At 42.1% G+C, this 22693-nt stretch overlaps 1 protein-coding gene across 2 annotated transcripts in view; it reads right to left on the reverse strand.

The window, feature by feature from the left end:
* The window catches only part of PLCL2 (phospholipase C like 2), a 97485-nt gene extending 77548 nt beyond the window's left edge, over positions 1 to 19937 (reverse strand). The window contains exons 1-2 of one of the 2 annotated variants that reach the window (XM_050311760.1): positions 19670 to 19937; positions 18408 to 18954 (exon numbers count right to left, since the gene is read on the reverse strand). In XM_050311760.1, coding sequence (XP_050167717.1) covers positions 18408 to 18725 — 318 coding nt within the window. In that variant the 5' untranslated portion in view covers positions 18726 to 18954; positions 19670 to 19937. Of the gene's footprint in view, positions 1 to 18407; positions 18963 to 19669 lie in introns of those variants that run through there. The other variant, XM_050311765.1, reaches the window with a different exon arrangement.
* Between the last annotated feature and the right edge of the window lie 2756 nt (positions 19938 to 22693).

Consider the following 22693-nt stretch of genomic DNA (forward strand, 5'->3'; position numbering starts at 1 on the left):
AAGACAGAGTAGTTTTAGAACCAGCCTTGATGGCCTGCATGCCATGCCAGCTTTGCAATGATTCAATCTCTATGACAGATTGAGCCAAAATTTTTAATTAATGTATGTAATACTTGAACAATTAAGTACTCTGAAGAGTTGTTAAGCATTTAAAGGCTATCACTTTTCAAAGCCATACTTGCTATACACAAGTTTTCTGATCACAAATCTATCATATTTCCTACATTCATCAAAGTCAAATCACAAGAAGTGGTTTATTTGAAAGACATCAGTGAAATACACACACACACAAAGAAACTCCAGACCATACATAAATGTATTTATTTAAAAGAGACTATATAGATATGTACTTATTTGGGAGAATTGTATTACTATGATACCTTGGGACATGGAAAACCATGATCTGGCTGGGATCGAGTTCATTTTCTTCATAGCAGCCTCTGTGGAGCTATGTTTTGAATTTGTGATTAAAAGGGTGTGGATCACACACCGATGTTTTGGATGCTGCTGGATAGTGCTTGCACAGTGTTCAGTCTCCTTTCTCAACCCCTCATTCTAGCCCCCATGCAGCAAATGGGCTAGGGGTGGACAAGAAGCTGGGAGGGAAAAGAATCAGAATAAAGAGCCTGAATTGGTCATATACATACTGTAAAACATCATGCTCAGCAGTAAAACTCAGAAGAAAGGACAGGTCTGTCTTCCAAGGTGACTTTTGCCACCTTGGTGGCTTGGGAGCCACCAAGCTGTTTGTGGGAGATAGGAAGTGATTTCCTTAGCATCACCTGTTTTTCTTCCCTCTTTCCCTCACTTATTAAGCCGTCTTTATCTTGAACAAAGAGTTTTCTTGCCTTTGCTGCTCCTACTGTCTGCTCTGGCCGTGGGAGGGGCAGCAAGTGAACAGCTGCGTGGGTGCTTGACTGATCGCCAAGGTCAACCACCCCACTACACATGATAAGTTAAAGATCCTTTCCAACCCTGTTTTCTGCTAAAAGGCTCAGCAACAGCACCTTCTTGGGATTAATAACACTGTCCTCATTGTGTTTAAAATACCAATACATAGAGGGGGAAAAAAATGAAGAAAAAGCAGCCAGGAAAAATGCTGCAGAGCAAGTGATAAAATAGGTTAAGTATGTGACTAAGAAAACTTACCAACTCAATTTCTTCTGGGTTTGTATTCTCATTACTTTTGACTAAACCTATATACAGTTCTAGAAGTCACAGAAATAACTCTAGAATCTTAAGTTAGAGAGAGTTATTTTACCCACTGGTGCCAAAGTATTCCCAAATTTTTTCTCGGTACCCCAGAAACTGCCATTTGTTTAGTCTAACCAGTCACAGTCCAGATTGTTTCTTCTAAATTCTACTTCCAAATTATCTGTGGTTTCTAGACAGAAAGTGTGTCCAGCAATCTTCTGAGGAACTATTCATTCTCTATATTTCTCTGGGGAGAAAAAGAGATTTCTCCCAAAGGTCTTGACAGAGACTGGCGTTCAAAGCCTCCAACTAGTATCAAAAGTAACGAAAGAATTCTCACTTGAAAATGAAATTACAATTCCTGGGAATCCTCCAGGCAGAAACTGTAATTATAAGCAACCAGGTTTACATCTTCCTTAAGATTTTGGGATTTGTACTTAATTCTATGTTCCAACTTGAATTTACATTTTAAAATAAAAAATACTTTTTAAAAAAGCATGGAATAATACAACTAGTTTTTGTCTCTTCTTTCTTTCAATCAGTAGTGAGTACATGGCAGCAATGAAGCTTGAATCTGAATCAGGAGCTGTGAAAGAAATCTCTCACAGCCTAAGCTTTTAGGGATGAACACTGAGAATTGTCTGCAGAATATTCTCCAGTTCCAAATAATTCAGATTGACCTATTAAGGACCCTTCAGATTTGACTGAATTTTATCAGTTCCTATCAATTCCCATTAGTATATAACTAAACCACAGAACAGTTTTCTGTTCATTTTCATCTCTCATACACACCACAATTTCCCATCTCTGCGGAGCAAGGAGGAGTAATTTCAGTGCCTCTGATGAGATTGCCACAGGTATCTTAAGTCCAATGCAATAACTTTTTTTAAGGATTCAAGCAGTAAGCAATTTCTCTTAACAAAAGGCCAGCTTGAACTCCTTGAAAAGAGAAAAAGGCAACAAGAATGAAGAAAATAACCTTCCTCTCTTCCACATGCAGAAGTCATCAAATCATTCCAATCACTTTCAGAAATAATAAGGGGTTTTTTCTTACATGGGTAGAAGACATGAACGGAAGGGAAGCAGAATAAATAAAAGAATATACAGCTTATATCTCCCTAGAGAGGCTAATTCTGGGAAGAATAATTCCAAGCAGATTTGACAAAACTAGAAGAAACAGGGAGAGGACATGTTGGAAGAAGGCTTCATCTAAACCAATAAAGAACAGTGTCAGTGATTTAATTCAATACTTTTTTTTGACCTTTTAATAGCTGAGAAAAGCCACTGAGGATTCAACAGCTCACAGTTTAAGATTTCGAATCCATTGTGGAAGAATCACAGTCACACTGTATACTCAAATAAGAGAGGATAAAATGTGACTACACTTCAATAGTGACAGAGGATAAAACATAACAGATGCATTTAAATAATGCAGACAAACAAAACGGATAAACATGAATGCCAAACTTTAAACGAGGATGTTGATGTGACAGATGTTTCAGAAACTCCAGGTAATGAAAACTATCAGTGGGAAATTACTGCCAGCACACAAGTTCATGAAGTCAAAACAACCCGTGAAAGGTGGCTCACAGTTAAATCAGATAAACTAAGTCTGCCAAAACATATCAGATGATCCCTGTGCACTGGGATTCCAGGTGTGGCCAATCTGCTTTCATATACTGAGGAAAAAGAGGCTGAGGGACATAGCACGTTATTAATAATAGACTCCGTTTTCTTCCAAGTAGGTTGGATAGATGTTATGTTTAAAACAAGATTCCAAGAAATCTTTTAAGCCATACATCACACATGATTACTTTATATGAGAACAAACATGACATCAGAATACTAATTAAAAAGTGAAATAAACAACAAGGAATGATTTCTCACCATCCCACCCTATAAAAAGAATTAAGGAGACATCAAATTAGCAGTTAGCAGAGTCAAAATAAAGAGGAGCCAGTATCTTTTACTTATCAGCACATTTAAGCTACAGAACTCTGAGCCACAGGATGTGCTACAGATGCCAAAGTGCATAGGGTTCACTGTGAAGTTGGTACATCTAGCTTCTTGCACTGAAAGAAGCAGGGAAAACATAAGGGGAGCAAAACCTGTCCTTTAAATGTAGATACAGAATATGAGAATACAACCTCTCGCTCAGAGGATTCTTGAGCGATAGGTCACTGAAAAATATTAGGTTAATACTGAGGCATAATGATGCATGTTAGTTCATCGTTGCACTTCTCTCTGCAAAAAGCAGGGCAGGGAGAGGCAGTGAACTTCCATTACTAGAGTAACAGCACTTCACTGCCTGTCACCTCCTTTCTGCACACTGAGGTTTCTGAGACAACGGGGGCTACTGTCCTTGCTTCCCACGCGCCGTGGAGCTTGAGAGGCTGTTACAGCACCCGGGCACCTCCCTGAGGCCTCTCAAACTCCGGAGAGGCTGAGCAGCTGGATGCTTGGTTTCACAAAGCTGCCTTGCTGCAGCTCCCACCCAGCCTCCCTGTGCTGGCAGTCTTGGCTGCAGGCAAAAGCTCAAGGACAAAGCAGCCCAGGAGGCAAAGGCAGCAGTGATGGCTGCACTGGCCCCAGCAGGACCATATCCCCCAGGTGACCTTGCTGTGAAGCACCTGGGTTGCCAGAGGGGCTCCAGTGTGGTACTTTGGTACCTTGTCCTTCCCCATGCTAGAATCCAGTCAGTGCCTGTGCATCAGGGACAGGGCAGCCTGCACATCCAGCACTGAGTTCTTTTTCAGTTATGAGTTCATCCTTTACCAAGCCATGCAACTCCATATCCTGTACTTTTTTGAGCAGATTTTCCCCATCTAATACTTATTTAGGGGGTACACACAAGTTTATTCTGTCCTCTTGCTCATCTTTTGCCTTGATGACCTTCAACTTTGCCTTCCTTGCATGCTTCTCAGAGCCTGCACTCAAGCACTCTTCTGCACGTTCACTGGAGATAGGATGATGGGCTAGATGCAGGAAGGCCAGTCTTAACAGAAGAGTTCATAAACCTTAAGAAGATATGTGTATTTAAGAATTTGTTTATTTGAGTGTTTCACTTTAATTTATATTCCAGTTTTTAAGTCTCTGATCCACTTCAAATTACGGAAGTTGTTGCATCACCATGCTTGCCTTGCAGCACACAACTGAACAGAACAGCTGATAATTATCAGTTTAAGAGCTTCCAAACCTCATCTTTTTTTTCCAACAGGAACACAAGCTACATGGAAGCGAAGAAGTTACACACAAGAGCCTTTGCAACAACTCATGAAGCTACTTTAGCTACCACCACCTTTGTGGATGGCCCCATGACAAGAGGAATACATAATCATAGAATGGCTTAGGTTGGAAGGGACCTTAAAGATCATCTAGTTCCAAAGCCCTCCCACACACACCTCCACAGGCAGGGATGCCACACATTACACCACGCTGCTCAAAGCCCCACCCAGACTGGCCTTCAACACTTCAGGGATGCGGCACCCACAACTTCTGTGGGCAACCTGTTCCAGTGTCTTCCTACCAGCTGAGTCAAGAATTTCTTCCTAACATCTAATCTAAATCTCTCCTCTTTTAGTTTAAAACCACTTCCCCTCAAAACATAGTTTTGAGATATTTTCCATTTTCTTTATCCTTGGCTGTAAAAGGATGAAAGTGCAAAGGAAAATTAAATTTAAAAGAACCAGAGAACAAGATGTGCGACTCCAGTATTCTGTAACTTTCCCTCTTCCCTTTAAATATCCACTCTCCCTTAATGCTCTGACCTGCTTTGCTACATGTAAACTGGTATCATTATGGACCAGAAGCTGATTGGCCCATTCAAACACCACAGCAACAAAATACTCTCTTCCTATGTACTTAATAATCTCCAAGCCACAAAACAAACCTGAAAGGGAACTACTATTTTTAGTCTCAAATTAAATGAGTAATACTTTAAATATGTCTGCTTTTATGTTTATATTGACAATTTTAAATGCACATAGAATTCTATTTTATTCCCACATCTGGCTCTTCCAATAAATCCTATGAATCAGGAACAAATACCATGAAAACTACAATTCTCATTCAGTGATACAGTAGAGAAAAATAAAATTACTCTATTCTTTTTATTGTTCTTAGATATCAACACAGGTCAACTACTGGAACTCACATAGCAGTAAGGCCAGAGGAGAGACTCTCCCAGTCTAACACGCAAAAAGAAAAAAACCCAAATAAACAACAACAACAACAACAACAACAACAAAAAAGGTAACATGGGCAGATTTAAAAGGGAAGGACTTACATGAGGCCACCTTAAAAGACAGCTTTTTGCATAGTTTGCTTATTTCCTCTATTTGAAAAACTGACACATTTATTTCCAAATTATTTGTCAGGGAAGATCTTCTTAATCACAGTTCTACCCTTTACACTGATTTCTCAGACTTTGTTTCTCTATGATATACAAGTGGAAAAAAAAAGTCTCAGCCCTAATAAATTTTGCAATAACTGAAGGAAAACAGATTGTGAAAAGTTGAGCATAATAACTATCTTTAGTAAAGAATCTCAAAATTATTTGGTCAAGGACATGGAGAAAAGATGCCCATCATCTCCGAAATTTTTCAAGTTACAGACCAAAAAGGGTTTGGTTTTTTCCCTAAATTCTTACATGTAAGCAAAATAGGGTTATAAAATTCTAGCAGGTGTCACCTCCTCCCAATCAGTTAATGTGACCACTGAAAGAAAATGTATAATGTGAGATAATTACATTTTTCAGTAACAGTTTGGTTCAAAGTTTCCTAGAGTTTTAGAACATTTCTTATTGTGTTTTACAGTAAAAAATTACACTGAAACAAAGATTTCCCAGAGGCAGAAAGAAATGGCTTTTCATTGCTCATTTAAAATAAGTAATGACTTTGGCAAACTACAAAAACAGCAGAGATGGAAGTGAGGAAGCTTCAAGCAGCACAATTTTTGCCTCACAGAACCGTGGCCAATGTAATGCACAGAATGACCACAGACAGTGGAGTTCTCCTGTATCATCTAAACATAGCAGGATGTAAATGTTTCTTAGCAGTAGTGTAACATAAGACAGAGGTTCAAACATTTTATTTTCTTTAAAGTGTTGCCTCTCTCCCTTCCCTCAGTGTAGCAGGTGCAAGAATGGTAGTCTTGTTTCTTGAAGGAGAAAGACAGACAAGCAACAAAGCATTGGGATTTCCTTCTAAGATAATACTATGATAATTGAATCAATGTTGCAGGACACAAACTTCTAATTATTTTTGTTGTTCATTGCTTACTGCAACTATTTAATAATCTTCTTAATCCTCAGATGAATAATTCTTTGCGATGAAGTATTAGATGTTCTATTTTCAGGAAGCTAATCTGATTGCTACACTTTGTGTGAGTTTCCTAAAGACCAGAAATACCTTCTTGCTCTTCTGGAATCTGACATAGGTATCCTGAAGAGCCTCACACATTATAAAAGCAAAAGAAATCAAAGATGAAATATAAATAATCCATTAACGTGAGTGTTCTACAAGAATTTTAAAACTCAGAAATCTATGACATCCAAAATAATATCAGATTGTAATTACAAACCCAAGATCCTTCCTATTTCAAGCTTGCTATAAAATGAAATCACTTTTATCAGTACTATATTTTTTTTCAGCTGTATGCAATGTCCATGCCATTTTATTCTGGGCAAACAAATATACTCGACCACAGCTGGAAGCTAGATGTGCCAATCAGCAATGCTTTGTGTCACCAGCACCATAAAAAGACTTTATAACACATTAAAAGACTTCTAACAGAATTTCTGCCTCCTGCAAAATTGTTAATGGCAGCCACTTCCAACACAAGCATCATCACTAGCATACCCATTCTTACACAGTTCTTCAAAAGGAAGGTTTTAAATATTCAGCAAAAGGTTTTAACAGCACTCTTCCATTGCCAGTTAGCGACAGTGATACCATTTAAATCTTTGATGATGACAACACTAAAAATAAATAAATTACAGTCCAACTTAGCATCACAATATTGCTAAACCTTCATTATGCCACAGTGGATTTACGTATTTGACTGGCACACACTTGGAATAACATTTTAGTCCTGCACTGCAAAAAATTAATAAAATTGAGGGGAAAAAAATACATAAAAGGGCATCAGAGTGAAAAACACAGAGAAAAACTTAAATAGGTGGAAAAACTAAATAAATCAAGATTCTTTAGCCCAGGAAAAAATAATTATACAAAGCAAATGTGAGGAACACCTTTCAACTCATGTGTGGAAAACAGTGTTCTTCTAACACAAGAACCTGGGGATAACAGGTGAAAAAGTAAGCAGCAGGCAGGTAAAACAAGGCAACAAAAAGGACTTCTTCACACAACTCATAGCTAAACTGCCCCAGGATGTTACAGTGGAGAAATGCTTCCAAAAGTCAAACTGGCCTTTGATAATTAATGGGGAGAAAAAGCCCTTAATGATTAAACACAGAGACATCTTAGCTCCAGCTCACTTAAAGCTGGAAGTAGATGTCAGGAAAGGAGGCTTTTTCTATTCTTCCCGTTGGAGGCAACGTAATGAGCACAATGGACTTTTTGGCCTGACCCTGGCAGCCACTCTTAAATTCACAAGGACTGGCAGCTTTTGAAGACTGGGAGAAACAGATGCATCTACCCCAAGCTGTGCAGTCAGCCTTCATCATAGATAGGTTCAAGCCCTGTGGGACTTAAACCCCCTGTGAAGGACGACAGCCTTACACTGGAATCTGTTATACCTTTTTGCCACTGCTTTTTGAGGATTCCAAGCAAGCACGAACTATTGCAGTGCAGCACAGAGCACACAGAGTTCTGCTCCAGCACTCTGCTGGGAATAGAAGGATCTCCACCAGCAGTTACAGAAGAAAAGCAGGGTATGACCAGTCTGTTACTGCTGAAGCAAAAAGGCCAGGCTGTGAGAGGGATGGGGAGAGACCAGAGGTGGAGGGAACAGGCAGAGGGACACAACAGACAAGGTGACACAAACCTGAACCAGGCTGAGTAAGATAGTGAAAGACTTATGAATTCTTCCACAGCATACTACTTCTAAACCTACAAAATACAAAAAGATGAGACTCGCAGCTAAAAGCACGCGGTGCCTTCACGTTCCACCACCTCTCTTAGAGTGGATTCCAGATCAGGCCAGCCACTCACTGAAGAGGGACCAAGCATGAGGCAAAAGGTACATGTTATTTAAGATGAGGAACAAATAAAGCTGAAAAAGTGTCAGCCTCAAACAATGGTTGTGAAACTCATCACTGCAACTACTACAACTGGAAAGCACAAAGAGAAATTAAAGGAGAGTTGGGCTTAACAAATGAAGTACATCCAATAAGCTTTATAATGCTCTTGAGGGCTCTTCAAAAGCAAGAAAAACATAAAACTACATGGACTCAAACTACTTATGTCTGCTCTTTCTCCACTATGTGGTAGTAACGTGCCATGACTGAATACAGTAAACTATTTCACATAAATATTAGTCCTAAACTCTAGGACTTACACTGGAAATGCTTTTTGCAACAAACTGCTATCGACGTATCTAAAAAAAAAAAAAATTATTTAGTGACTATTCTCTGAAAATGACAAAGTACGTTCAGTTGATTCAAGCTATTTCCTTAAGCAGTTTATTTCCAACTACTACTTTCTTCCCACCTTATGTAGCAAAAATGTATGTATTTGTAAGCAAATGAATATTGCAATGAATGTAAGTGTTATTTCACCAACTCAGACTTTTCTTAAAACATGTACAGGAAAGATACTCATTCTGCTTCTAATTTACTAAAGGAAAAAGAATGGCAGAGTTAAAAAAGTTGCTCTCTCGCCTTTTTTTTTTTGTGTGTTCCTGTACCATTTACAGGAGTCAGCTAAAATCAATAAACAACTGCCTATCCTAAAAACACCAACAATAGGAAGAAAATCTAAACAAAAGCTTTGACAGCAAGCTGAATTCCTGTCCTTTTAGCCCACCTTACACCATGGTAATACAAAGAATTAAGCAATTAAATTAGTTTATATATTTTAAATAAGCAGCCATTTATACCTTATTTAAGGACTGTAGTTTAGAGTAAACAGTTGATAGACAACGTCAAACACTTCTGTCATCCTGGACTAGGTAAAGAAATATATAAAGCACCCAGGATTTTCTATCATAAGAGATGCTTCACAAAACAAAACCCATGCAGACCATTCTGCTGCTGCAGAATTTCACAATCATTCTCCCTCGCCTCTCCTGCACTAAAAAGGGCAGTAAAGGATGGGGATATGATCACATACATGGATACTAACACATCAAAGCACGTAAAGAACTTTATAATGCTCTGCCTTTTTTCAGTGAAAGCAAAATAATAATGCTGGTAAGAAAGGGGGGGAAAAAAGAGATAAGCAAAAAGGGAGGAAAAAGTTATTATCACGGCAACTTAACCATAAAAAGATCCTGAAAATTCTATGATTCTATGAAAAAAGCAGCAGTTCTTTTTCTTCTGCAATACTGATTAACTCATAATTTAGAGAAAATATCAAACTATTTTCACCAATTTTAGCAAAGGTATTAGGGCAGTCATGACACTAATAGACATAATATCAATTGTTTGCTATATATTTGTAAGGTACCCATTTCTTATACCAAAATAAAACCCACAAATAAGTTTCTTTTATTAAAGTAAATATTTTTTTACAGTGAATTTTGAAGTCCAGCTCGATATCTTGTTATTTTTTAGTTTTCACTTTATAAAGCTGCCAGTTGCTATTCTGAAAACGGGTTGGTTTGTTTGTTTGTTTAAAGACACTTCTTGTCTGCCTGCATTTATTTCCAGAATATGAATGTTTGGGATCTGAAAAGATCCCTGAGCATGATATACAATCTGAAGTACTCAGGGATATTTTATTAGTTATTCCAAAGGGTCAAATGACATTAAAAGGAATCCCAGGAGAGGCAGAAATGAATCACAGATATTTTAGTTTCCCAAGGCTGCACCAGTTAACACTGTAAGCCTCAATCCTGCTGATTTCCAGTCACATGCCATATTGCATTCTTCACTGTCTTGAACATTGGTGTTCCGTGAGGTCAGTGTCTAGGAGGGAACAGGTGAGTGAACTCAGGGATGTTCCCCTTCAGAAGCAAGAGACAGATGAGTCTATACAGACATCTCTAGAAATGAAGCTAGTTGAGTACATACTAAGAGATGTACTGCAGTCAAGATGATAGGTAACATATCCTTCCAAAGGACTGTTTCATGCATAATTTCCAAAAACAGGGAGAAGTAAGTATGGCAATGGCACTACCCCATGTCTAAAAGGTATGTCAGATGTGAAAATCAACTGTAAAACAGTAACAACAGTCTTTATAAACCCAGCTGTGAAACAGGGAAAGAGGCCACTTACTACTTACTCTCCTTAAAGACAAACAAACCAGCCCCTTTGAAAGGACCCTTTTTTATGCCAATGCTGTAATGCAGTAATAATAGTATAAATTTGTATTAACTATTATTTTAAAATATTTAGAAGGAACAATATTTTCTCATGAATTATATTTCTGAACTTGATTCTACAACATCATATTGCCTAATTTACAGGTGGTAAAGGTATAAATAACCAATTTTTATTTTAACTATGGAGTATCGAATTTGATCTTGTATGTAAAATCCATAGTCTACAATCACTTAACAAAAAAAGAAAAAAATCATGCATCATATATGATGGAAATGAGAGCATATTTAAAACTGGATCTTTACCTGAAGATGGAAGAGGTGCCTGCATATTAGAAGGTAAGTTAAAATCAGAAGGAACCTGACAAATTGAAGATATAATCTGAAATAATTAGAATGCAGTTAGTAGGACAAGTACAAGCTTTTAAACTCTGTGCAGATGATTACTTTTGCCCATTGCAAAGCGGAACAATCAGCCAGCAGCCTGCATAGAAGGATCACGAACAAAAGGTGATTAAAAGACAAAGAGCATCATACTGAAATTTATTAACAGTTGATCCTGTAGCAGAGCAGCAGAGCAGAGTAGACTGACCTCTTGAGGTCTCTTCCAGCCCTATTTTCTAACATTCTTCAATGCATATATGTTGCTGATTTTTCTCATATTTTCCTCTTCTCTGTGCACATTAAACATCAATTACTATATACCTTCCCTCCCCTAAAATCTACCTGCTAGTCTGTTTACACTTAGACTTCTGAATTTTGAGCACAATTCTACATTTATGTGCAAAGATGAGTAATTTGGAATCCATGTACTAGTATTACAATACGTATTTCAACTTAATTTGGCCTGTAAGGATTGACAACTGGCAAATTTTATTTAAGGGTTTTTCCTAATAGAGTCAGTGCAACCAATACAAAAGTTGATGGCAGTATCACCCATGGATCAGCAAAGGCTGGGAAGCTACACAGTTAACTTGTCCTGTCAGTCTCTGCTGAAATCTTTTTTAATTTTCCATGAATGCAATCAAATAATGGGAGCAGCTTTTGAGCCACGAACAGGAGACCACGGCTCTAATTCCTAGTTTAAAAATAGAGTAAACTAATAGTCGTATCTTTGATCAAGCATAGTAGGCATAAGTAAAAATTCATCAAGCATTCATAATGACTTTAAATGCCATTGAATAATTTTTCACCACTGAACAGACAGAACATGTTTTGTGGACAGTCTCTGGTTTTGTGGGAGGAGGGGGTGAAGGAGTTGCTATTATTCACACTAGCCAAACTCTTTATTCAGTCAACAGAAATAGACACATACACTCTTCCAGAAGAGAAGTCAGAGAAGCTAAATTCATCCAAATTAAGCTCCTGCTCCAAGTCAGTTTTTGGAAAAAATACTTTATCTTTGTGGGCTATAATACATAAGCTAACTAAATTGCATACTGAACTTGTGTAAAGTGAGTATCCACATATATACATTTCTACAAACACCTTTTTCTTTTTTTTTTAAATTGTGTTACATATATTCAAATAAAACTTTGATTACTGCGGTCTGCAGAAACTGCTAATGCAAATAAAAATACACACCAAATGCAATGCATAACATACCCACTCAGTGGCCATCACACATCTCAGTCCTGTGTCACTGTTAACAAATAGCAAACTGCCTATGTGTTATGTATATACATGATACTCTATGCAAATACCTAAGGCTTACAGCTTTTGTATCTCACAGAAGATATAAATTTTGGATTGTTGTGGTGTTAAGTATTCTTTTAAAATATAGATTATATTTTTAAAAATTAGGAAGCCAGTACACAATCAGTAGTAGAGGATGGAGGAGAATGAATACAAATACGGATAGGTGCTGGTCATCTTCTGTAGTCTAGCTAAGAGTCCAACAAACCTTGGAGACAGCATCCTCTAAAAGAAAGCTCCAGGATTCATGGAGGTGCAGTCAGCTATTCAGTTCTCTCATACTATGTGACAAACCAAAGAGATGAGACAGATCTACAATAAATCAACAAGAGGAAACTAAGAAACAGGCGAAAGCACATCCAGAAACAGCCTCTCAGAAAAACCTATTTGGCTGTCTAGCTGAATGGCCGTATAAGGTCAGACGTAGGAACAGCTCAACTATCACAGCTTCCTTTCCTAAATATATGCCTTTTTTGTGCTATCAATTTCGGTGTCAATTAGCACATGTGCTCTGGGCAAAACATCTTTCACTGTTGGGACTTTCAGAACCACAGATCTTCTGTTACCTAGGAATTCGGATGATACTGTAGCATTTTGTTTCCAAGGGGAAAGAGCATGAGGAAACAAAATACACCTTAGTTCTCTCCTTTCTTCTCTATGACTCTTTTCTTTGAACTTAAGGAGCCTTAGCACCTTTGAGTGTATGACTGCTCAATCAAGTTTACTTGCAAACGTGTGACAAAGTAAGAAGTTACTTGGGCATAAATGTATGCACATACAAATACATAAAAGAATCTCCCCACAGCAATATTTGCAATATGAAAGATGACTGAAAATCAGGTAATTTCATATACTTTAAACTGAGTCCAGCAACCTAGTTCCTTTACATCCCTTCAGAAGGAGACCAAATATGCATGATCTATTCCTGGGCCTTCAGAAAGACTTCCAAACGTGCCATTGTGGCTAAGGTAATTTAGGACTACAGAGAACCTAAATCTACTGAAAATACCACTTTAGAGTTTACCAAGAACACAAAAGGCTTTGCGTTAAAGCCTTTAAAACAATCATAGTGGTAGAAAACACTGAATAACATTCTCCATATTTCATATTTTGAACACCTGACACAAACAGGTATACAGTATGAACTAGAGACCACAGAAGATCGAACAAGATAGTAACGTAGACTGGTATTACAACAAGAAAAAAAAAGATCTTGTTGTATATGCTGTATGTGACAGAAAGACACAGACATAAGCATGTTTAGTTTTAAAAGCAAAGCTCTGCTGAAAATTAAACCCTAGAATATCTACTTGCTAAATTTGGCTTCTCTCTTCTCACAAACTTTGAAACTTAGGAGTTGACAATGTTAGCAAGGTCATGACTTTACAATATGAAAGCTTGAGTTTACACCCAGAATAAAAAAAGAGATACAAGTTTGTTTAAGTTATCAGCCAAGAAATTTATTGGCACTGACATCAGTATTGGTATATGCAAAACAAACACCCCGGACTTTGCTTCCACGCACATGTTGATAAAAACATTCCTGCTCACAGAATGCCAAAGCCACCTTTCTCTGTGTATTTCTCTCTGTTGTCTTCCTAAATAACTGCAGTCTCTCCTAAGTGTCTCTCTTCTCATTTTATTACTGCAACCTGTCTCCTAATAAGGATGTATCTGTCCTCCTGGATCTCTCTCTCTGTCTAGGGTTATAGCTTTGAGAAACCACGAGGTTCTGTAAGCATTTACTGGACACCCCTGGAAGCAAGCAGCTCTGAGGAAACATACCCATACACCACAAGGCATTTGCTGCCTTAAAGATTCTCAAATGCCCACCACTTCAAAGTCTCTTTAAGAGAGGCATGGAGGAACCTCACACAAAAATGAAGCAAGCTCATGGCCAACTGTCAGAGCAGCTAAGAAAAGTTCACAAGATGCTTAAATCTACTTTACACTGCAAGATGTAAATTCATTTTACAGAGTATTATAGGAAATATTGTAGGAAATTGTGTAATAGGAAACCATAGCTACTTGCACCAAGGAAATTACTATGGAAAAACAAAACAGTGACCCCCAAACCCACTACATTCAAATAAGTGGCACATAAATTAGTTCACAAATCAGCTTTCTGAGAGCCTAACTCTCATGAATGCACAACGCATCATCAGCATCTGACTCTTGAAAAGTCAGAATCTCATAAATACAGAGAGTAAGAAATAGAAAGGGAAAAAATCTCTGTAAACACAGGTATGTAGGTCCTAGCCCTCAAATTTGGTTCAAAGGCAAGCAATGAAATAGGCTATTCCACAAAAATTGCTAGAAATGAAGAGTACAATCTTTAATCCTTTCAGCCTAAACAGTTTATATATTAGTGAAAGGCCACATAAACTACTATGTATGAAGATTGTATTAGTTTTTCCAGTAATAGTGACCCTACCACCTGTCATCATCCTAGGTGACACTTCAAACTCATATATCATCTTGTACCAAACAAGAAAGAAAAAGACAAATTGATTAAGGCAAAGAAAATTAATCAAAATAGACAGAAAAAAAGTATAGAGCTACCAGAAAAAGAGACAGAACGGAGACTGCAAGTAAGAAAGGAAAGGGGAAAAAGGCAGCAACTGCTCTTCTCAGAGTTATGAAAATAGACAACCAATGGAAGCAGAGACTGAAACCAAAATAAAATGCATATCTCTGCTCCTGATTTTCATGCACAAACATGTGGTTCTATAAGAATTTAATCTGAACTGGAACTTTATTTAAATGTTAAGTTTTTCGTTTGCAACTCAAAAGCCTACACAGTAATTAGCAGACACAACATTTAAAGTATTAGATTTTCCATAAAGGTGTATTTTACAGATCAACAAACAATGTCATGTTTTGCATGAACGTATGAAATCTACACCTGCATGGAACAGACCTGTTTCCTGAGGTTACCCTGTATCTTCTTTAAGAGCAGTTTTATATCCTTGGTATAAATTATTAAAACACTTTTCAAAAATATATTACATTTTACTTTTTCCTCTCTGTTTACAGACTTTTGCTCTGCAAGAGCAGGCAAGAAGCATCTTAAGGTTTACTACCTATTCCAAAAGGTTTCACAAAGAAAACCAGGCACCAGCACAACCGGATTCAAACCACCTACGAACTGCTGAACTAAGCAGGCAGAATAATATGCAGAATATATGAAGATGAGTGATTTTTCCCAGAAGTATTAAAACAGTCATATCTAAAATAAATATGGACTGCACAACTTTAAACGTTATGTTGTCGCATTTTTCCACTCATGATAATTATTGAAATGATAACACATTAGTAATCGGTTCTTGGCTGCTAAAACAGATTACTGTTCACATCTGCAAAATGGTATTCATTGGTAATAACAGCAGAAAGTTGAATAATTTTGTATTCCAAAGTGCTATCATTCCTGTAGAAACTAAGAACCTTGATTCGGGTATCCGTGAAATGCAATTCAAAACCTATTTCCTTATCTCATGCTTCTTGATCTTAATATATCATGAATCCCTAGGCACTGTGACCTTGTCTGGTCCCCAGAGAGGCAGAAGGTTGCTGTATAATTAAATCACACACTACAAAGTAGTACAGTGGCATGATAAACACTGCAAACAACACTACTATCTTTCTTGGGCTACTACAGAGGAAACAAAACAGTGTTAATAAGTATCAGACCTGTAAAAAAATCACTGGCAAATCCAGCAAATATTAAGTCATTCCAAAACCAAGCTCGGCTGCCCCTTGTCCATTGTTGTAATTTCTTTAACACACACACACACATACACACCACATGTACACGCCCAGCATCACTGCTCAAACAGGAAGGGTGGGTGCAGGCTGTCAAATGTGTTTCACTGCTCACTGCCCTTGCCCTCCCCTTCGTTTTTACAGCAAGATCCAGGAGACAATAATACAACTTTCGATACACTACTAGTTTTGAAATCCCACATGCTTTTCTACCATCCAATCATCAGAACAAGAGGGGTAACAGGTAAAACATAGACTGTGTGAAATTTCTGTTCTGTGGTGAAGAGGCAAGGGATGGATTGTGTGTGTAAATTGTCCCCTTTTGTTTGGTGTCGTGATGGTGTTGTTTTGATTTTGGTGTGGTGAATTCTTTTTTTGTTGATGTGACTGAAGTTTGTGAAGACTGTGTGATGAATGTGGATTTTAATGATAATTCTTAAATATGTAATTCACAGAGGCAAGGAGTGGAATGTCTTGGGTTTCCGGGACTAGATTTTGGTAGCAGGGAGGCTACATGGGGGGCTTCTGTGAGAAGCTGCTAGAATCTTCCCCTGTGACTGACACAGCCAATGCCAGTCAGCTCCAAGCTGACCAAGCCTGGCCTCATTAGTGACTGGGGGATAACAGATTTAAGAAGGGAGGGAGGAAGCAATTGCAGTCAGAGAGAGAAGGGACAATATACAAGAGAAACAACTCTGCAGACACCAAGGTCAGTGAAGGAAGAGCAGGAGAAGGTGCCAGAGGTGCTCCAGGTGCCAGAGCAGCAATTCCCCTGCAGCCCGTGGTACAGACAATAGTGAAACAGGCTGTACGCCTGCAGCTCACAGAGATCCACAGTGGAGCAAATATCCACCTGCAGCACGTGAAGGACCTCATGGCAGAGTAGGCAGATGCCTGAAGAAGGCTGTGACCCTGTGGGAATCCCACACTGGAGCAGATTCCTGGCAGGACCTGTGGAGCCCACACCGGAGGAGGTGTGCTGGCAAGACTTGTGACCCTGTCTCCCATGGGAGGAACGCATGATGGAGCAGGGGAAGAGAGTGAGTGGTACTGCCCCTGAGGAGGAAGGAGCAGCAGAAACAACTGACCACAACCCCCATTGCCTATTGCCCTGCACTGCTGGAGCGTGGCAGGGTGAACGGGAGGTGTTTTTAAAATTTCGTTTTATTTCTCATTCCTAATCTGATTTGATTGGTAATACATTAATTTCCCTAAGTCAAGTATATTTTGTCCCTGACAGTAACTGTTGAGGGATCTCTACCATGCCTTATCTCAACCCACAAGCCTTTCTTCTATCTTCTCTCCCCTGTCCAGCTGAGGGGGGAGTGATAGAGTGGCTTTGGTGGTCATCTGGCATCCAGCCAAGGTCAGCCCACCACAGCTGATTTTGGAAGTATATAAATATCAAAGAAAACATTACATTTAGCTGATCTTGATTAAACTCAGATTTTAAACACTCGCAATTGTGCCTCATTTTACAGCTAGTCCAGCTGTTATACCAATGGAGCAATTTCTCTATGTTCTCTCAACCTTTTCACTGGAGTTGGGAAAGGCAACCCAAAACATCTTTCAGGAACCGTAGACACAACAAAAGAGAACAACTGTACTTGTAGAAATAATTGTATTTTAAAAAAGCAATCCCATTCCTTTTTTTTGCCCAAGCTACATTCTACCATTGATGCTCCCTCTACTTTTCAAGCTGAAACATTAGCATTCAGAATATGCAGAGTTAAGTATAAATAAAGATGTTTCTATAGGTGAAGTACAACACAGCCTACTGTTAAACGAGCTGTCACTTTTAACAAGAAGAATGTTCCCTATTCTACCTCCTCCCACCCCCAGCCCAATGAGATCCTGAATCTCTCATCACCTGCTGTGTGCCTGTCACACACACAAGCCAATGGAGCCACAAAATTGCTCTGCACAGGTGCATCCCAAATAACAAGCATACTGTGCAATTCACATCTTTCCCTACCAGGCTGGTGCCCATGTTGTCTTGTCACAAGCCAGCCAGTTTCTCTCGCCTTTTCTAAGAGGAGTTAAAGCCTTCTGCTTTAATAAACCTCAAAGCACGACGTTCTCCACCCCTGGTGTGGATGTGTACAAAGCCATCCTCTCACTGTTGTCCACTTCTGACAAAGGAAAAATCAAGTCCCCTCACCACAGGGAGGGAGGAAAAGAAGAGAAAGAAAAAAGGCGCCCTTCTTTTCATCTAGAGCCAAGGCTCTGTGAGCCAAATCTATCGCCTGCATCTCCCTGCCCCTGTCACAGAAAAAGACCCAAGACCCCGATGGGGAGGAGCAGGAGCTCTTACCTTAATTATGCTGCTCCTCCGGGGGATGCCAGGTTTGCCTTCTCGTTGTTGACTGGTGGAAAATCCTTTCTCTTTGCTGCTGCTCTCCGGGCTTGCAGGAGGAGCTGATCCCGGTTCCTCGCCGGCTCCCGGCTGGGCACAGTCCCCGTTGGAAACCCGGCTGCCCGCACTGTCAAAGCGGGATCTCCCACCACCGCCGCCGCCGCCTCCTCCTCCTTCCCCATCTCCTGCCTTGAAGGCCACCTTCCCTTGGAGCGGCCCCGGGGAGGAGGGCAGCCCCCCGCCGCCGGTGCCGCCACCGCTGCCAAACTCCGCCATCAGCCTCCCTGGCTACGGCAGAAGCACCGCCGCTGCCCCCCTCCCCTCCTCCCGCGGCCGCTCGGCGGTGGCTCTCCTTCCGCTTTCTCTCTATTTACGATCGGGGGATTTTGAGCCAAAGTCTCTCCCCTCCGCGCATTTGGCAGCCGAGGCCGCGTAGCTCCAGGAGGGGAGGGGGGACGGACGAGACGCGTCGGTGGCGGCTCGGCGAGCACCAGTCCCGCAGCACCTGGGGAGGGAAGCGGAGACGAAACGTGACGGGCTGCCCTCGCACGAGGCGGGGGAGGTCGCACCGCGGCGCGCTGCCCTGCGCGCACCCGCGGGCACCCGTGGGAGGAGAGGGGGCTGCGCGGGGTCCCCGCCGGGCGCCCCGCAGGGTACGGGCGGGACCCGCCGCGGGGGCACCGAGCGGGCAGCGAGCGCAGCCCCGCCGCGGGGAGAGGGGCCGGCCCGCCCCGGCCCCCGCGGGGCGGGGGAAGCTGGAGGGGGGAACTGCGCTGTTGGGGCTGCTCAGCCGGGGAGAGCGAGAGGCGTTGATGGCGGTATTTTCTCACCCTGACACAGCGACACCCACAATCGCTGAAGCAACGAAGCGGGGAGCAAAAAGAGAACTTGCGGAACAACACGCCCCGAACCCTCCGGCCCCGGCCAGGGGGGGAAGCCCGTCCCACGCGCGGCGGGGACGATCCGCCGCAGCCCCTCTCCGGCCCCGGGCGACGGTGAGAAGCGGCGGAACGCGAGCAGCGCCGCCGCCGCCCCGCGGGGCAGCCCCCAGGCGCCCTCAGCAACTTTTCTCCCCTCCCTCCCGCTGCCCGCCGACATCCAGCCGCCCCACAGCGGCGACAGCCGGCCGGGGCAGCGGCACCCCCGGCCCCCGCACCGCTACTCGCGGTGCCCCCGCCCCGCACCGCCCCCCTCCCGCACGCTGCGGGCCCGCTACCCACCTCGGCGGCGAGGGGAGCCCCCGGCTGCCGCCGCTGCAGTAGCCGCTTTTCCCCCTCTCCCCTCCTCCCCGCTATGGTCGCCGACTCTGCCCGGAGCCGGATACAGAGAGAAACTGATTCATGTGGCTGCTTCCCTCGCTCTCTGCTTCTGCCGCTGCCGCCGCCGCCTTCCCCGGCCCAATGCTCGGCAACAGCGGGAAAACGCCGGCAGCGCCCAGGGAAGAGGCAGCCCCGGACGCCCCCGCGAGGAAACTCTCCGGGGAAGGCAGAGCCAGGGATCCAGGCTCGCCCCCCTCCCCGGCGCCGCCAGTCACAGGGGCCAGCCCCGCGCGGATTGGGCGGCCCCGCCGCCAGCACCCCCCTGCGGCAGCTCGGGGCGCTCCGCCGGAGGGCAGGACCCGCGCCCGCCTCTTCCCGCGCCCCGCGCTCACCGCTGGATTCCTCCGCACGCTCCGGCCCGCGCCTCCTACCCGGGCTCCGGGCTGACACAGGAGAGCCCGCACCCCGGCCCCCCGCGCCCGGCGCATCCTCCGCTCCCTGCTCCGCTCCGGCCCGGGCCGGGCCAGGGCTCCTCCCGTCGCGGCCTCGCGCCCTTCACCCGCCCTGCCCACCCGAGGGGCCGCGGCCGCCGGGGCGCGCAGCGAGGGCGGGGGGCGCCGCAGGGGGGGCCCAGCGAGCGCTCCCCGCCCTGCCGGGAGCTGACAGCCCGATGAGAGCCCAATTAGTGCCATTAATTAACAAAGGAACGAAGGTGGTGGAGTGCTGGAATATTAAAAGCTTAACGGAAACAGCAACTTGAGTTACCCTGCACCCGCAACACAAGCGTGTCTGGAGAGCCCTCCCATACCCCATTACACTCGTTTAGGTTTGCTGCGAGACAAACAGGAGGGACTTGGTGGAGGTACGAGGAATAATTCAGAGCGTTACATGTTTATTTTTGCCTCTTGACATGGCTGCATATTGCAAGAACTTGATATTTCACGATTAAGTTGAATAAAGGGAAATAAAATGCCTCCGTTGAGGCACTTGGCCCTCTGCTTGAAAGTCAGAAGTTGAGTCAGTCAGGGAGACATTAAAAGCATAGGCAAAATTGAGAATCACATACATAGGACTGCAAAGAGTCACAGTGAGCAAGGAGACACCTAAGACAGCCCGTGCCATCTGACCTTCAGCATTTGACTGAAATGCTTAATGCAGGAGCTCAACTCGAATTATAGTTGAATGAAAGCACTATGCTTTTCATTTAGGTTCCTCCATTTGTCCTCTGAAGATCACTGACTGTTTCTGGAGCCTTGGCACTCGAGGTCAGAAACCTAGATACCCTGAATAAGGCAGCATAAATACCCACCTTCAGTGTACTGGTGCAGAGTATCATGGTGGAAACACTGGAGTAAAGGGTACGTTTTCAGTTCTGTTCCCTGTCTCCAGGGCTTTACCATGGACTGCAGAGCAGTGTCACCATACCTTGGTGGCCCACTGCCTTGCTTGAGCTGTCTCCAAAGGGGAGGCACCTCCCTCTTCTCTTTCAGAACACAAAGGGACAGCTCACTCCTCCAAAACAGTGAGAGCTACAAGGATGATGTCTTCTGTCTGTGTTTACTGATTAGATCACTTGGAGCATGAGAGCCCTTATTTCAATGCTCCTCTTTCTGAAGGGGTTCACATCTGTCCCCACCACCATTTAAACACTTGCCAACTTGCAGGCTGGTTCTGGTGAGAGCATTTTCCTCGGGAAGATGTGCCACACCATAGAAAGGAAACCAAGAGACACGGGGCCAGAAAGAAGATGGAGCATAAGTGGGAATGTGACTGCAGTTTAGCAGTAATCTGCTCATGGGTGTTTTTAAGTAGTCATCTTGGAAGCAAGGAAAGGACCAAACAACTCACCACTGAGGTGAGACATCTAGGAACTAAGATACAGGAACCCACTCGGGTTTGTGTCATGGAAGTGCCACACCACGCCTGCAGAATAAATCTGCTTCAGGTACATAATAATGACATATAATAAACTGTTAATCTCTGGTCCTTGACTCGCAGACAATATCCTGGACAATGGTGTTTGTTACTGCAGCGAAAAAGGACCATAAATGATGATCCAGGTTGGAAGAAATATTAAGCTATTTGGAGGGTATTACTTATTCAGTATCATTTGTAATGAGTAAAGAAAGTTCCGAACCTGACACTGCTACATCACTCATACATGGTCTCAATTTTAATCAAACTATTAACAAGGCTTAAGGTTAAATGAAAACCTAGGCATTTGAAGGATTTAGGTAGTAAACACTGAGGGACATTAATATTAAACTTAAGATCTGAAAGAGCCAAAGTCTGTGTTTTCCAGGAGCTGGAAATACAGTGATTTTACTACTTGCCATTATCTGAACATCTCTTGCCCTGTCATTTGACTAGGAATAGTCAGCCTTAAATATTAAAGGAACGCTCAGTATTGTATCTGCAGATGTGGACATCACAAACCATCCCTACAGGAGACACTTTGTCATTAGGATCATCACTGTTTCTTCTGGAGCATGAGATTTATACGCAACAGGTACCAAATGTTATTAGAATCATTTGTCACAGAGTGTTGCCAGTAAACTGGTGAGGAAGATGTGTGCTTCTGTCATTTTGCTACTTAAGATGCACAAACTAGAACACCAGTTTTAAGGCCTTTAGCAAAATTTGATCAGTTCAGTCTCAGAGAGGAAAAAAAAAAAGATGAAAAAACCCCTCCCTTTTCAACTCGGCTTATCTGTCCAACCTGTATAGAAACAAGATAACACCACTGAAAAAGAAATCATTTAACTTTAGCCTTGGCAGTTCTGTAATGAATGATATCAAGACCTGCAGACATTGCCAGACTTTTGACTGTAAAGGTGATGATTCAATACAAAGGAATGAGTAAAACTTCTGAATTTAATCTTAAGGACACATGCCTGCAAATCAATATAATAGTACCAACACTATGCTTATTCTAAATAATGAAATTTAATTACTGATAAAAACATTGTGTCAGACACCAAACTA

The sequence above is a fragment of the Myiozetetes cayanensis genome, unplaced genomic scaffold (genome assembly GCF_022539395.1).
Source record: "Myiozetetes cayanensis isolate MyiCay16 unplaced genomic scaffold, myiCay2020 scf1, whole genome shotgun sequence".
NCBI lineage: Eukaryota > Metazoa > Chordata > Aves > Passeriformes > Tyrannidae > Myiozetetes > Myiozetetes cayanensis.